This window comes from Pinus tabuliformis, chromosome 2_2, assembly GCF_031772625.1.
Source record: "Pinus tabuliformis cultivar Carrire ecotype Pingquan chromosome 2_2, CPIR1, whole genome shotgun sequence".
In the NCBI taxonomy this organism is placed as follows: Eukaryota; Viridiplantae; Streptophyta; class Pinopsida; order Pinales; family Pinaceae; genus Pinus; species Pinus tabuliformis.
The window spans coordinates 414,858,288-414,875,324 of record NC_142300.1 but is presented as its reverse complement, the minus strand read 5'-3'; the positions used below and the strand labels follow the sequence as shown (position 1 = coordinate 414,875,324).

General features: G+C 36.4%; 1 protein-coding gene across 1 annotated transcript; it reads left to right on the top strand.

Annotated features, from left to right (window-relative positions):
• The first annotated feature begins 483 nt into the window (after positions 1–483).
• On the top strand, positions 484–3,446 carry LOC149193023 (thioredoxin H-type). The gene is made up of 3 exons (XM_089404760.1): positions 484–648; positions 2,634–2,756; positions 2,992–3,446. Exons 1-3 carry the CDS (start codon positions 565–567, stop codon positions 3,145–3,147), a joined length of 363 nt encoding a protein of 120 aa, XP_089260886.1. The 5' UTR covers positions 484–564; the 3' UTR covers positions 3,148–3,446.
• Positions 3,447–17,037: the final 13,591 nt, after the last annotated feature.

Genomic DNA, 17,037 nt, shown 5'->3' with positions numbered 1-17,037 from the left:
ATCATTAAATTCAATTATTTTAGTAATTTTTTTTCTAAATCCTTACTTTTTATCATTAAATTCAATTACTTGAGTAAAAACAATTTTCTTTATTTTTCCACTTTAAATTCAACCCATGTAAACTCTTAAATTTTTTTTTTAATTTTTGTCATTAAATTCAATCACTTTAATAAAAATAATTTTCTTTACTTTTTCAAATTAGATTAACCCCTTTTAAACTCTTAAAAAAACCATACTTTTCACCCATTAAATTCAACTTTTTAAACTAGTTAAAAACATATCCTTACTTTTGACCATTGAATTTAACCCCTGGAACTCTATTATAGAGAATGAAAGTAGGTGGCCAGTTCATGATTCGCATGGCCGGAGCATATTACTAAGCCGTGGCCACCATTGATTCCCAAATTCCAATAGGTAGGTGATAATATGCGAATATAATTGGAATTCGTACGGTTGCTCGGCTATAAATGCCCAATTGGTGTCAAAAAATATACTCGAAGCATTCGGAGACTCTGTTGTTGATAAGAGGAAGAAGACTTTTGTTCTTGAGAAGAGGAAGAAGCGATGGCGGATGGAAACGTGTTTGCTTGTCACTCTACAGAGGCATGGCGCTCCAAGTTGCAGGAGGCCATCGATACTAAACGTCTGGTAATTCTTCGTTTCCAGTGTCTGCAGAGTTGCTTAGCGTGTGTTTTGTTTTTAAATTAAATTTGCTTATGGATTCTCTGTTTTTCCTGCTGGAATTGAACCCTGATTGGTTGTTCGTTTCTTTTAGAGGGGAAATTTGTGTTATTTTGGTTTGCTGCGTAAATATCGGTGACAGAAATGTCCTTATTTAGGGTTTTTCCTTTTTGGGTTTTTATCTTAAATATCTTTCGGGTGGAGTGAATTTGCAAAATGGTTTTCCCCTGGTATTTAGGCAATAAATGCTTGACAATGAAGAGTGCGGGAAGACACCTCAGATGGCAAATTGAAGGCTGAAATTCCATTGATAACATCAGGAATATCTTTTTGCAAGAATTTTTGTATGGATCTGATCATTCTGTTATGGATTTTTTTATTTTTTCTTCGGTCTTTGGATAAAAGCAAATTGTTCGGCCGTGGTTTATATTGCTAGTGGGATTATGCCCCATGTTCGGGTCCCATTGATTAAGGCCTGCGTTAGAGCAGAAAATGAAATCTGTTGATGCATGCGGGAACGGCTTTACAGATGGTATTTACATTTTTGGAAAATTGCTTTGTTGATGTGAAGTTTGACAAGTAAAGTGGATAGGGTTTTAGATACGACTTTGTTGATGTGAATTTTGATATGTAAAGGGAAAAGGATTTTAGAAAAATACTTTGTTGATGTGAAGTTTGTGATATGTAAAGTGGATAGGGTTTTAGATCTAGTGTTAGTTGAATTTGATGGAGTGTGATTAGGGTTGATCTTGATGCATAAAGCATATGCGTTGGTGTTGGGTAGGTTTTGCTTGTGTCTGCACATTATATTTTCAGGGGAAAAAGGGGCTTGAACTATTTTGAAAGGAAAAAGGGCTTGAACTAAGTAAGCCTTTCGGCCTTCTCCAGATTGAGTGACGATTTCTGTTTTCGATCTCTTAATCAGTGGCAATCGCTACACTATCATAAAATATAATGTCTGCACATTATATTATGATAATGTCTGCACATTATATTTTGAGGGGAAAAAGGGGCTTGAACTATTTTGAAAGGAAAAAAGGGCTTGAACTAAGTAGGCCTTTCGGCCTTCTCCAGATTGAGTGACGATTTCTGTTTTCGATCTCTTAATCAGTGGCAATCGCTACACTATATCATAAAAATCGTTTTTTCATTTCGGTGACATGGACTTTTTTCATTTCGGTTAGCATAAGGCAAAGTGTGGAAGCGGCTTCGTTTATGATCCATGTTACTGGCAAGTTTACTTTTGTTTCTTTTCAGATATCAAATACCCCTTTCAAATTTCTCTGTTGTGACACAAGAGTCCTCTGCTTTTCAATTGAAGAAACTGTTCGCTGCTTTGTTTATACAGATTTTGCTCGAACTACCCTAGGAAGTAGAGATATCATTCGAACAACTTTGTATTCAGATATGATTCAATCTTCTCTCTCTTACCTTACCTTAAGAAGTAGAGATATGTTTTGAAGGCCTGGAAGTCTGCATGATCTGCTTATGAGTTTGTTTTCAGATATGATTCAAATTTCTCTCTTGTTGCATAAGGATCCTTCTCTTATAGATTAAAAAGATCACTATCTACTTTGGGTTGCTAGATTTTGCTTGAAATATCTGAGGAAGTAGAGATAATTGTAGCTCAGATCACGTAGGAATATATATTTGTTTAATAGCGATTGCTTCTGCAAGTGGGCTAATTCAGATAGTTATGGGGTTTATGCATGTGTGTTTTTAATCATTTATTGAAAGTGTGGACAGATTATAACATATCTTTCATATTTTGTGAATTTTTTAGAGCACTTCCCAGCAAAATAATGATATGTCTTTTTCCTAAATAGCTCCAATATGAGTGTTTATTTTCTTTATAGAAATTATGTTTATTGTCGACCCAAGTCCTGTTAACGGTGCATATCATTTGTTGTGTTCAAGTCCTCTTAACTGAGCATATCATTTGTTGTGTTCAGGTGGTGGTAGATTTTACTGCAACGTGGTGTGGACCTTGTCGAGTTATCAGTCCAGTGTTTGTTGAGCTTTCAAGGAGGTTCCCAGAAATATTTTTCCTGAAGGTTGATGTGGACGAATTGAGGGTACGGTCATCTAATCATCAAACTATGAACGACTGGTTCAAGATAGATATTTGAAATAGCAAATCTTTTCTAAAGGACTACTTCTCTTTGACAAGTTTGCTCATAGTAACTTTAAACGAATTTCACCAGATAGGATTTTTGGTAATCGAAGAATGATTACTTTAATGAATCAGATTAATCAGCATGGAGCAGATTAATGAAAACATGTCTTGACTCTCAATAAATGATTTTGCAGGATGTCGCTCAAGAGTGGGCTGTGGAGGCCATGCCTACATTTATTTTTATCAAGGAAGGAAAGGCTGTGGATAAGGTCGTGGGTGCAAAGAAAGATGAGCTTGAAAGAAAAGTTACAGCCCTTGCTACAGAAGCAGCCCTTACTGCGAAAGCCTAGTTGTTGTTTTTATATGTTACATGGTATTATGTTACTAATTTAAAACTATTAGTCGATGTATGTGTGGGTATGCTGCAAATGTTAAAACTTGACAGATATGTCCGTGTGGACATGCTGCAAATGTTTAAGCTTAACAGAAAATGGTATATTTTCGTCCGTCTTTAATTATATATTGGACATATCACTTTAGAGCTTCTTGTGCTCGAACTTATCTATTATATCAATTGCTAAACGTTGGCTCTTTGAAGAGCATATATATTTGTGGTTAAATGTGATGGACATTTCTGTTTGTAGTTTCATTTCTATGAATTACACATGTATATCCTTGTTCAGAGAAAAATTACAACATTTGTTATTTTGTTACTCTCCTGGTATGAGGAATATTATTAAACCGGTTTAACGATTGGAAGTGCTGCTTATAAAGCTTGATTGTTTTTCCTTCTCTATTGCAGAGGAAAAAGGTAGTATTTTTAAAAATTTATCCATTTTGGGGATAATCTATATTAGAAACTTTCCGGATCTTACCTAAAAATATTAGCCAGAGGTATCAAAAACCACTAATGCTTTTTCAAGATACCAAATATTTTTTTAAAGGAATGGTTGCTGGTATTACTTTCAAAAGAAGCAAATACAAAAAGTTCTAGGGGAACAAGCCCGGAGTTCTTACAAAACAAAATATGAAGTTCCTGAATCTACTTGTAATTATATTTCCAATCCGTCTATATTGACAGACATACTGGCCTTAAAAAACAGAAATTTACAGAACATGAGTAACATAAACTTCAAAGTTGTGACCTGGTAGTCGCATTTAGCTGAATTTTCAGCCAAGTGGCATCGTTTTGCGGGTGCCTTCGGTTCTGGTTGGTTATTGGCTTCCTCTTTCTGGTCATTGACGTAGAGAATTTGCTCATTAACTGATATCCTTCAGAGGACTGTTCTTTAAACTCCATTTGTTCAAATTTTTGGGTAATTTTTCCAAGTTGTCTTGATAACCTTCTGCTGTTAACTTTAGAGCTTGCACTTCATCCTATGCTGTTAACTTCAGAGCTTGCACTTCATCCTCCGTGTGGTTGCAGCGGTCATTTAGCTTTGCCAAGTCACCCTTAATCAAAGTCATATCTGTAGCAATTCGAGTAAAGTGCTCTCTGCATATATGGAATGGAATGTTCTAATCAAAGTCATATCTGTAGCAATTCGGGTAAAGTGCTCTCTGCAATTATGGAATGGGACGTTCTGAATTGATTTGTTAATTTTGGCAGTGTGTTCTGAATTAATTTGTTAATTTTGGCTTCACGCTGTGGTCTGTTGCAAACATTATTGGTGAACCGGTTTGCTCTATGATTATTATATCTAAGAACATGGTAGAATTGGACATTTTCCACTTTTTTGAAGACTGATTTAATACGAGTGATGGTCTGGGATAGAGCTACTTTGTTTAACTCCTGTAATTATCTGTTCTATTAAAATTGTAGAGTCCAATTATTATGATTTTTTTTGGTGGATGATTTTGACTTTTATAAGTAAAACAAGTGCTTCTCCTGTTCGAAGGTTGCTTCTTTTCCATCGAGGCCCATAAGAACCCTGCTCCTGCCCACCTTAAAAACCACCGATACAATAAAAAACCACCGATACTTTATATAGTGATCTTGAAAAGCTTTTTTACCTTGTACAGATTGTTTTAAATCCAAATATAGTGTTTTTAATTCCAATGGGAGTAACGACAGAAGTAATCATAGGGGAGTGGTATAGCAGAATAGGTTGGTTACCGTATAAATATATTTTGTGGCTGGATATTTTTTGTATTTTTATGTATAAATTAAAAATGTAACTTCCTTTTCAGATGTTTACTAAATAAGTAGGTTTTTCTCAAAATTTCATTTCTATTGTAATATATAGTGTTTTCTAAGTTGACATGGTTCTAGGAATCTCTATGATTAGGAGATTTCAATGTACATCAGTTAGTTTGCCGTGTGATAGAGCAAATTAGCTAAATCAGAAAATTAGATAATTTAGAAAAAATATTAAAATATTAACTTTGTTAATATAATAGTATTTTATGTATGAAGATTTCACACTAATCAGATTGGAGAGAGGTGATTTTTCACGAGCCTAATAATATTTGTAATAATAGTGGGGTGGTGATATAACACGTGTGTTGCAGGGGTGATATAACTTATTTAATTTTTGATTTGGTATTATTTGTTTTTACTAAATATTTATGACCTTTATCCATAGTTTAATATTAAAAATTCAATTTTTTATTATTATTATTTAAATTTATTATGTGTATGGTAATTGGTTGAGGTCTTAGGGTTGTTTAGTAACTTCTATTTTTATTATTACTAATTTTTTGTTTTTACTTTTATTTAATTTTTTCATTTTTTTTTTCACGAACAAAGGATTAGTAAACACACAGTTGACCTTAAGCATAGGACATTAAAGTCTTCTGCTTTAGTTGAGCATGCTGAAAAAACCAATCATCATGTTTGTATTGAGGAGGCTAGTGTCATTGCTAGAGTTTTGCAGTTCTATCATTGGAAATTTAGGGAAGCTCTCGAGATTGAAAAGAGGTCGAGCAATCTCAATAAAGAAGATTGCTGGAAAATGAGTAGGTTTTGGGTCTCAATGCTCTCTTCCTAGTCGCTTTCTTCTTTTCCACCCCTCCCCCTGTCCTCGTTTCTTGACTCTTCTATTTATTTGAATTGTTAGATTATTACAATAATAAGTTCATTTTTTTTAATTTAATATTATTTTATATATATATATATATATATATTTTATTTTTTTTAAAACCAATTTTAAAATTCTTTATATATTCACACACACATATATATATATATTTATAATTAGTTAGTTATATCTCTATAAATAAATAGTTATACGTTTTATTCTAATATTTATGATGACGATGATGATAGTGGTTAACATCCACTGAGACCAAATTGGTCTATCGTAGTTTTTAATTGTCTGGCTCCTCCTTCATCTCTTTTGGTTCTTGGGACATTGGTGTCTTAGCTTCGCGATCTATTGCGTTCTTCTTCTTGAAGATAAACAGAGAAGAAATTTGGTCTAGGAGAGCTGCTTTGTTGTTAAATGAAAATTTATTTTGTGTGGTATTAGAATCCTCATAACTGTTGATGCTTGAGGAGTTGTCGAGTGCACTTTTTTGTTGTTGAGTGGGGTTTTTTCCTTGCTTGTCTTGAGAGTTGTTTATTTCTTGCCCGATTTTTTGTGATTCAGAGTTTTCTCTAGAGTATTCTTCTTTGATAATAGTGTAGTGTTCTTTTTGTGCTCCTTCCCACCATGTAGATCTGTGGTGGTTTTTTTTAGCAGAATTTTTCTGGGAGGCTTTTGGGCAATTTTTGGCTAGATGGCCCGTCTCAAAGTAGGATCGACATCTGAAGAGGACACTTTCATAATAGAGTTTCTGGTTCCACACAGTTTTTACTTGTTAAGTTTATCTCAGCTGGGAATCCGGTGCTGAAGTCCATTTCCACACAGATGTGTGCATAGGTGGTCTTGGCATATTCCTCTGTTTCTGGGCATTTGTAGTAAAATTTCCCAATTGCATTTCCAATGGCTTTTAGCGATGAGAGATTTCAGAGATGCAAGAGTAGGCTTGGCAATCTCACCCACACTGGTGCTGAGGTTATAACTGGTGTTGAGGGATCGAATGATGGGTTCCATGGCTTCATGAATAGCCCTGAATTTTCCCAAAACCTGGAATTTAGAATACATTCTTTGCTTTCAGGATTTTCAATATATTTTCTATGTATTTATTAAATACTTAATACCTTTCAACTAACTATTAAATTAACAACCATTTAAATTAAATTACTTTATACATATAATTTATATATTTATTTAGAGGTAAGGTCCCTTATTATAACTAACTTCCATTTAATTATTAAACAATTGGTTTTTGACCCTGGTCCCTAGTCAAATTTAGCCGTTGGTCTAGTTAGCCGTTGTCCTGATGATGAACCATAGTAGTTGGATCTGATTCTTCAACTTGTCATGATGATGAACCACACTAGTTGGTTTGAAACGCGTCGACAAAAATTGCTCTTAACTCTGATATGGATCACAGAAACCTCAATTCAACAATTTAAAACTACTTATTATTATATTAAAAATATATTTTAATAATTTTTTTTTGTAAGCTTTGGTAGGACCACTTCATTTTCGAATTTTCACCCCAACCCATTTCCGGGGAGGGTAGCACAAGAATCAAACCTCCGGATCGGTGAGACTTTATTTCCATGGCCATTGCCGCTTGAGCTACCCCTTGTGGACAAAAATATATTTTAATAAATTTAATTATAAATAATTATATATATTAATAAAAATAAATAGACTTATATTAATATAAGTAATATTAGTTAATCATATTTTTTAGTGATAGTATTTAACAATATAATATTTTATTAGTTTTTTTATAATGAAATTTGTCTTTGTATTTTTTGTTTTTGAACCATCTAATGTGGTTCATTTCATTAGGTAAACTTATTGTTATATTAAAAATATATTTTAATAAATTTAATTTAAACAATTATATATATTAATAAAAATAAATAGATGTATATTAATATAAGCAATATTAGTTAATCATATTTTTTGGTGATAGAATTTAACATTATAATATTTTATTAGTTTTTTTTATGATGAAAATTGTCTTTTTTTTAGTTTTTGTTTTCAAACCATCTAATGTGGTTCATTTCATTTGTGTGATTAATGTAGTTTATTTCATTAGTGTAGTTCATCCTGTGATTTATAACCACGATAAAATAGAAATTTCCATATAATCAAATTGGAATTAGAAAGAAGCAGTTTTCTACACTGCTATTATTCCTTTGTTAAAAGTTCCAAGTATATAATTTGGCGATATATTGGAAAGCTTTAAAACGTAAAAATTCATGATGTCGCCAAGTCTGGGTGTGAATCTGTTAATTGACATGCCCGAGGGATGGTGTAAAGGTGGACGGTGCAGGGTTTTGTATTGGGCCCGACTGTTTCGTAGAATTATTCTTTGTTATTTTTCTCGCGAAGTTTTGATATATCGTGCTTGCCTTAACAAATATCAAACCTCTAGAACCGAGGTTTCGAGGCAGGGTTCTGGCTCGGCCTTCTCTGTTTTGCGAAGAATTCCTTTATTATGTATTTTGTTTCGATATTTCGTGGTTATTGCCATCAAGTAATTGAAACCAGGTGACAAGAGTATTCTTATCAATATATATCGACATTTTATTTATTCGATCCTCCGATATGAGGTTTGACTCTGATATCCTAATATTAAGTTTGACCTTTCGATGGTCCATACTAAATAAAAAATGTTGTATGAAGATAAATCGCGTACTCTAATTTCAATGATATTATTCTGGTATGATTTTAATAATAAAATTTGGTTGATTCTTTCTAAGTGTTAGACTTGGCAACTTGCTCCATGTGAGGGTTGGGAATTAAATAGCAATGGTAGCAGATCTCAAATTTTGTATTTTCTATCTTGCCATGAGTAGGAATCATTTCTTGATACATTTGAAAACTGCAGTGGGTGTGCGACTTAGCTCGTCACTAAGTTGAAGACACTGATAGAATCTCAGAACGTGGGGAATACTCCCACATAGTTATGTTTTGACAAGCTGTATGTTTTGACAAGCTGTATGAAGGAGCAGGGGAACTTACAGACTCCACTCCAAATCTAAAGGGGTCTCGTCCATTCAGATCTTAAGATTGGCAAGTTTGTCAACAAGCTTGTTGCCACTTCTCTAGATGTGAGAGAAGGGTACCTTGAATTTGCAAAAGGAGAGTTGACTTTTGAAATTTGAGATTCAATTCTCTAGCTATTGGAAACTTTGGAGGGAGGGGCGTTGTATTGTATTTTCTTTAAAGTTGTGATAATTAGTATATAATCTCCTTCAGTTAGAATCTCATGGTAGTCTTTTGCGGATTTCTATTGTCAATCCTTGTTCTAGGGCCCAAAGCTCTGCAACATTGCTAGTGGTGTACTTTATCACTCCTACATAGATGTGAAGAATCTGCCCCTGAGAAATGTGGAAATCACAACCATAGCTTGCTTGCTCAGGGTTGCCTTTAAAGGCACCATCAAAGTCTAACTTGATGAACTCAAGGTAGGGGGGGAATCCACTAAGACGGGGTGGAGGGTGCCAAATAGTGGGAGTATCTTAGGAGAGAGAGAGAGTTGGGAGGAGAGGTCCAAAGTGCTTACTAATTCACGATGACTATCGTTTCCCTTGCTTTGCTAAAAATTGATTGCCAAATAAAGTTAACTTTGGAAGAAACATTCTTAAAAATGCGACTATACGTTCCTTACATAGTTCTCAGAGAAGAAATCTTTGGAAGAGTTGCCAGGCTTGATTTAGAATGGGATTATGGAAGGGAGAGTCTCTCCAATTTTCAATTGTGGTAGCAAGCTTATCCATCTCTCAAAAGGGAGTGTCAAGATGATCCCAAAGGGTGGAGGAGACAGAGCAAGTATTGAACTGGTGGTTAGAGTCTTCATTACTGATGTAGTAGAGATGGCATATCGAGGGGCCTTGAAATCCCTTTTTTTGAAGCTTGTCCCAAGTGAGATTTGTTTTCCAAAGTAAGAGCCAAAGGAATAAGGTGATTTTTGGCTAGTGCTTGAGATTCCAGAGCTTTTTCAATTTACTTTAAGGATCAACACGCTCTCTGCAAGTGAGAAGGTGACATGCTTCTTTGATGTCGAAATTTCTAGAAGGCCGATAGTGCCATCTTAGAATGTCATCCTCAGTTTGAGGTTCAATGTTTCTTTTTGCAATTTCCCAGGATAATAGTGTTGCTTCATCGGGGTGTTGTGCAATATATTATGAAGAATGCAATTTCGTTGAATGCAATTGAGAGTGAGGGGGGTGAGGATCCCAATAGTGGGAAACATGAGTAAGACCCCTTAAGATGAGAGCATTTTGAACAGGTGGGAGTGCTCTATGGATGATAGCAGTGGCCACTAATTTGAAGAATCCTTCCAAAATAGAGTAGTCTTGCCATCACGAAGCTCCTAGAAGCTATCCTGGACTAGATGCTTGTTACTCCATGCAATGTTACATATGTGAGATCCCACGGATTCTTGAGCCAACACAATCAAGTCTTGGCACTTGGGGCTTGACTTGCTGTACTTGGATCCCTAAGCCTAGGTTCTCCATTTATTTTGGGTTTCACCTTGTTATGTTATCAATTATTTATGAGACAATTTCATGATATTAAATTAAATGTGATTTTATGGATTTTAAAACCATTATTTCATATTTAGGCTGTAAGCCACCTGGTTAGAGATTTCGAGAGTTGGATTTAACATTAGAACATAAAAGAAAGTCAAAGTAGTGGCATTGACAATGTTAACTTGTTGATTCATTATGATGAAGAAGCTTGGGCCTTCAACCTCTTCCATGAGACTTGGAATAAAATTGAGCAAACTTTATGATAATAAAATTTATGCAACATCAATTACCCTATTCATTTTTTCGATGTGGATGCACTTTAATGGGTTTTAAATCCATGTTTTCATATCTAGATTATAAGTTATCTGGTTAGAGATTTTGAGGCTTACCTTAAATATCAGAGCATAAAAGAAAAGAAAAGTAATGATAACAATAAAAGAAAATAAAAGTAATGATATTGAAAAAATCTTTGTATCTTTTCATTGATGTTGAATGCTCTTCCATGGAATCTAATATCATGATTCGATATTTCGATTCTAAAAACAAAATGTTTAACTTGAGCAAAGATAGGGTCCTTGTTATTTTGAAACTTATAAAATTCTTAAAAGAGGTTTGGTTAGATTCTTGCATCTTTTCACTGATGTTTGGATGCTTTTTCCATGGAATTTAATATCATGATTTGACATTTAGATTATAAACATAAAATGCTTAACTTGAGCAAAGATAAGGTCCTTATTATTGCTTTAGTATGAGTTGGAGCCATCATATACTTCAAAGATACACTTAAAAGAGATCATATACTTCAAAGATATGCTTGAAAGAGATAGAATTAGAGAAGTTTGGCTTAATGCAAAATAAGCTCACAATATTAACTCTTACATCTTTGTGAAGTTTGAAGGTAAGTGCAGAAATTTAAACAATATAAATATTTAATAATTCCAAGTTTTATTAATCCAAATTATTTGTTCAACATTTCTTTAATAAAAAAATGAATATTCTTAAAATTAAGATTAATGCTCATCACTTCTTATGGGGGTGACAGATCAACGGATGTGGGGCTCGGAGAGGGTGCCCGCTAGCCCACCAACCTCCTCGACAATTAAGGTGGGGTGGTGTGGCACACCCCAACCATGTAGTCTCGTGTAAAAGTTTTTTAATTCAATGTGCAGAGAGTTTAATCCTGGTGGTGGGATGATGGGTGTGGTAGCAGAACATCGATCTAGGCATGGCGACAATATTACTGGCTTTGTGGAATTGTTTTTGGTAATGCTCGAACTAGAGTGTGAGTCTGGTTGGTTTTGGATGGGCGAAGAGTTAGATTGGCAAAGGATGCCTGCTCTAACAGTGTGAGGGCGATTTCATTGTGGCCAAGCCATGTAATGAGGATAGTATGGGATGACTATAAACTTGCCTAGTCAAAGCGTGCCTGAGACCCTAGTATAAGAATACGCCTTATCGATTTACAACACTGGGTGGTAGGGAACACAACACTCTTGGTGGTTTTCTACACGCTGGAGCGCGAATTGGATGTGTCACTGGGACCTTTGGATTGGAGGAAGGTAGGTAAAAATGGTTTCTTTTCTTGGTATCACTGTGCAATTGTCATGGTTTCTAGTTTTAATCTGTGTGTTGGGGTGTTTATGTCTCTTTATGTAAGTTTTTGTGATGCCATCACTCTAAGTTTGGAGTGGGAGTCTAGGGTTTTGATTTTCTATTTATGGTTCACGAGGTTCGACGAGAGGGGTATGTGGTTGCCTTACTCCTCGCTAGGTTAAACTTGTTGTCTAGGTACCATTGTTGATAGTTTTGAGTGAGACTTTGTGAGGACTGGGATTGTAGCATAAGACATGTCCATTTGCAGGCTTCCCTCTAACTTGGCACAACAAGATCTTGATAATAACATTCCAAATTTTGGGGGAATATCTGTAACAACAATGTCCAATGTTGAAAGTGTGCAACAAGAAATGCTTGTTGAGAATGCAACAAGATGATGGAGCTTAGTGGAAAGGAGTCGCCTTCACTAAGTGGGCCCGCAGGCAAATTATGGCGCAAGTTCTATTTTTGATCACAGTGCGGGTGATCACAGTGTGGGTGACCACAGTGAGTGATCAAAGTCTATTTTTACACTGGCTGTCAAAAATAGAAAAGTCAAATCTTATTGTCTCATAATAATATTTGGACTATAAACTTGATCTTATTCTCTTGGAGCACTTCAGGATGAGCTACGGATGTGGTACATGCAGATCCTAGAAGGAAATACGTGGTTACCTATGGGATGACTAATATTTGCATGCAGGACTTCAGTTAGAACTCAAGTGAGTTGAGTTTAGTGGACTGGAGGTGCAGTTGATGGAGTTGTGTTCAGTTTAGCTTTGTTAAACTGGTTGTATTTAGTCTAACTGATCAATAGACTAGAGATGAGTTGGGTGAATTAGTTATTAATTAATTCACAAGTTATTAACTCATAATGCAACTATAGAATACATCAGTTAACTCAGTTGCATGTCAGTGCATGTTCAGTTCAGCAGGGACAGGTGTTAGAGGATCAGATTGCTATCAGTTGTGACTATAGCTGTGCATGATGATTTGCACAATCAGAGGGATTGAGTATGCCAATGAATTGGCCAATATCAAGAATTGTAGCCTGTGCTCACGTCCAACAAAGTGTGAGTGATTATTTGCAGGTCAAATACGAGTTGGGTAAGCCATTCTCATAAGTTCTTGAGCAGGTATTGAGCTGGAGAGGCAGGCAAACAGTGGAATAGATTTGGAGATCAGATCTGAGCTGTATTGTGTGTAACAGGTGGAGCTGGTACTGGATTGCTTGTGATAAGCATTGTACTTTGTATTGTTACATGATTCAATCAATATAATATATAGATAGTTGGGGTTTTTAGCGAGATGATTTCCCCAGGAAAATACTGTGTTGATATGTGTGATTGATGCTTCTATGTACGCCTGTGAATGTTTCTGCTTCTGTAAATTGATGATCAACGTAGAGGAGGTTATGTATTATGCATGTTCCGCTTATAAGTGTATAATCAAGATAATCTCTGTGAATATGTGTCATATTATTCGAAATTTCTACATGGTATCAGAGCTGCTTGATTTGTAGAAGAGATTTTTATAGGATATCAAGCGAGGATTGATCATCAGATCTATTATTCAGGAAGTGTTTACATTTTATTTCTTCAGACAGAGTCTGTGATCGGGCCAGGTAGCCTCTGGATTCATCCTTCTTTTGGAAGGTGAGATGTCCGGTGAATGCCCATACAGTCGATCTCTGTACAAGAAATACTTTGTTCTCACGAATTTTAGATAGGAAGGGGTTGAGTTTTTGTGCTGGTGGAATTCGAATTTAATTCCAAAGCAAGAGAAAACTCAGAAACATTAAGTTTGAGAATGGAGATAGTATGCCCAGTATCTCACGAAGTTCACCCAATGCCGGGATGAGCTGGGAAGTGTGGGGGTGACTGTCGGATGAGGATGGTGAGTCTAGCACTCCTTGACCTTCCTAAGAGTTGGCATAGCTACCATGAATTGGTGAATGGAAGGGAGAAACTGCCAAATTTGGAACGACTATGGTCAGATTTGATGCAGGAGGAGATCAGACGGTGCACCAGAGACAGTTCTTCATCTATGCATGATGAGGAGAACTGTGCCTTAGCGAGTAAGGCGAAGAAGGGGAAGGGGAAGGTTTCTCTTTCCGAATCCAGTTCTTCCAATGATGGGAAGAAGGTTGACAAGGCGAAGGTGAGATGCTTTTGTTGTCATGAGATTGGTTCATGGGTCAGGAACCTGTATGCTCTTGAGGTTCAAGATGCATGCGAAGCCTTGAGTAGTGAGGCAACTGATGGAGACTTGGTGGTTGAGAGGGAGCGTATATTACCTCTCAACATGCAGAGCCAGAAAAAGTCTCAGACAATTGTGGAGGAGCCACGATTGGTGCAGCAGCTTCAGGAGGTTGTGGAGCAGCCACAATAAGGGAAGCTGAGAGGAGATCGAGTAGAGACATCTACTCATGCAGAGACCTCCCGTAGGGGGAAACTTCGAGCTAGGTGGGCTGAGGGATCGCATGCAGCCATACCTCTAGGTAGGAGGTGGGGTGATGTGGATTGATTGTCCCAAGGAGGAGGGGCAGGATCCTTGAGGTACCCAACCTCTTGGATGAGACCTTGCTACGGGAGCCCCAGATGTGTAGTAGCAGAAACTGACTGATTGGGTAGAGACAGATGCGGATGGAGCGGCAGAGAGAGCGACAGTGCAGGGAATCCCAAGACAACTCATAGCTAGCAGGCTGCAACAATGTGAGAGGCACAAGTGTTTTGCACAGTGCTAGGTGGCACAGAGAGGTGTGTAATGGTGCGAGATGCATGGAGATGTTGCAGTAGCGCAGATGTCAGAGAGGGAGCACTTGTTGGCAGCAGGTAGAGCTTCAGCATCAGAGGGTGTTTCTAGCCCAATAGGGAGGTCAGTTGGGAGGTGCAGTGCGGATGCAATGCTGGGAGATAGAATCAGCAGCAGCACGGATGCAGTCAGAGATCAAAGTGACAGAGGCTAGAGCAGTCAGATACTGAAGAGCACAGAGATGCAGAGTCTTCAGTCGACAGAGGCAATAGCAGTCAAAGACTTTGATGACAGAGCAAGTGGACCAGCCAGATGTGTTGCATGGAGAACATTCCAGAGTTTCAGGATCGGGTTTGAGAGGAAGCCTTTCTTGTTGAGAGGGAGTGTTGAAAAGTGTGCAACAAGAAATGCTTGTTGAGAATGCAACAAGATGATGGAGCTTAGTGGAAAGGAGTCGCCTTCACTAAGTGGGCCCGCAGGCAAATTATGGCGCAAGTTCTATTTTTGATCACAGTGTGGGTGATCACAGTGTGGGTGACCACAGTGTGAGTGATCACAGTGTGAGTGATCAAAGTCTATTTTTAGACTGGCTGTCAAAAATAGAAAAGTCAAATATTATTGTCTCATAATAATATTTGGACTATAAACTTGATCTTATTCTCTTGGAGCACTTCAGGATGAGCTACGGATGTGGTACATGCAGATCCCAGAAGGAAATACGTGGTTACCTATGGGATGACTAATATTTGCATGTAGGACTTCAGTTAGAACTCAAGTGAGTTGAGTTTAGTGGACTGGAGGTGCAGTTGATGGAGTTGTGTTCAATTTAGCTTTGTTAAACTGGTTGTATTTAGTCTAACTGATCAATAGACTAGAGATGAGTTGGGTGAATTAGTTATTAATTAATTCACAAGTTATTAACTCATAATGCAACTACAAAATACATCAGTTAACTCAGTTGCATGTTAGTGCATGTTCAGTTCAGCAGGGACAGGTGTTAGAGGATCAGATTGCTATCAGTTGTGACTATAGCTGTGCATGATGATTTGCACAATCAGAGGGATTGAGTATGCCAATGAATTGGCCAATATTAAGAATTGTAGCCTGTGCTCACGTCCAACAGAGTGTGAGTGATTATTTGCAGGTCAAATACGAGTTTGGTAAGCCATTCTCATAAGTTCTTGAGCAGGTATTGAGCTGGAGAGGCAGGCAAGCAGTGGAATAGATTTGGAGATCAGATCTGAGCTGTATTGTGTGTAACAGGTGGAGCTGGTACTAGATTGCTTGTGATAAGCATTGTACTTTGTATTGTTACATGATTCAATCAATATAATATATAGATAGTTGGGGTTTTTAGCGAGATGATTTCCCCAGGAAAATACTGTGTTGATATGTGTGATTGATGCTTCTATGTACGCCTGTGAATGTTTCTGCTTCTGTAAATTGATGATCAACATAGAGGAGGTTATGTATTATGCATGTTCCACTTATAAGTGTATAATTAGGATAATCTCTGTGAATATGTGTCATATTATTCAAAATTTCTACATCCAAGACTATACTCTTCACAGGGATCTAAGGAAGTGTTACAACTAAATCCTCAATTAATCTGAGGCAAGGTACTTTCTTGGAATCAAAAGTATACATATCATGATATGGTCTAGTGATTTGTAATTGAAGTTGATCCATGATTACTTTAGGAATTAGATTATGGGAAACACCAAAATCTAACGTACAATTATTTAAAAGGTAATCATGAATTTTCAAGGTGACATCAAAAGGAGGTACACTTTCATCAATCATATCTAAACTAGGACAAAAAACAACTGAAGGTTTTTCATTAAACTAATGACACCCCCCTCTACATCAACACTTGAATATTGAATCCATTTAGAGACTTGATGTTTATAACCTGGATTTTTGGAGATTTCAGATTATGGGCTTGGAATTTTAACTCTCTCTGACTCTTTTTCACAGTAAAAACAATTGGAATAGATTTTTCAGAAGTATTTTGTTCTAGTAACTGATTTAGTGGTCGGATTAATGATGTTTGTGTTTCAGTTGGTTTTACTTGAGGTTCATCAAAGGTAACCTTTTTGACTAGTCTACTAGGTCCTAAGCTTGGTCTTAGGTCATACCTTCTATTTAATTCACAATAAGTAATTCAGAAAAAGCTCGATACTTGGAAATTTGAGAATTTTTTTGATTTTGTATCAGAGACTAATCTTGATTGATTGGAACGACAACATTTTGTGATGATGGATCTTCAAAATAATTGATATCATTTGTATTGATAGGAACAATTTTTTCAAGATCTTGATCATCAATCATTAGGGGAGGTTGAATT

Coding starts and splice junctions, on each gene's coding strand:
- LOC149193023 (XM_089404760.1), top strand. CDS start 565: ATGGCGGATGGAAACGTGTTTGCTTGTCACTCTACAGAGGCATGGCGC. Junction 649..2,633: donor CCATCGATACTAAACGTCTG/GTAATTCTTCGT, acceptor TGTTGTGTTCAG/GTGGTGGTAGATTTTACTGC. Junction 2,757..2,991: donor TTGATGTGGACGAATTGAGG/GTACGGTCATCT, acceptor ATGATTTTGCAG/GATGTCGCTCAAGAGTGGGC.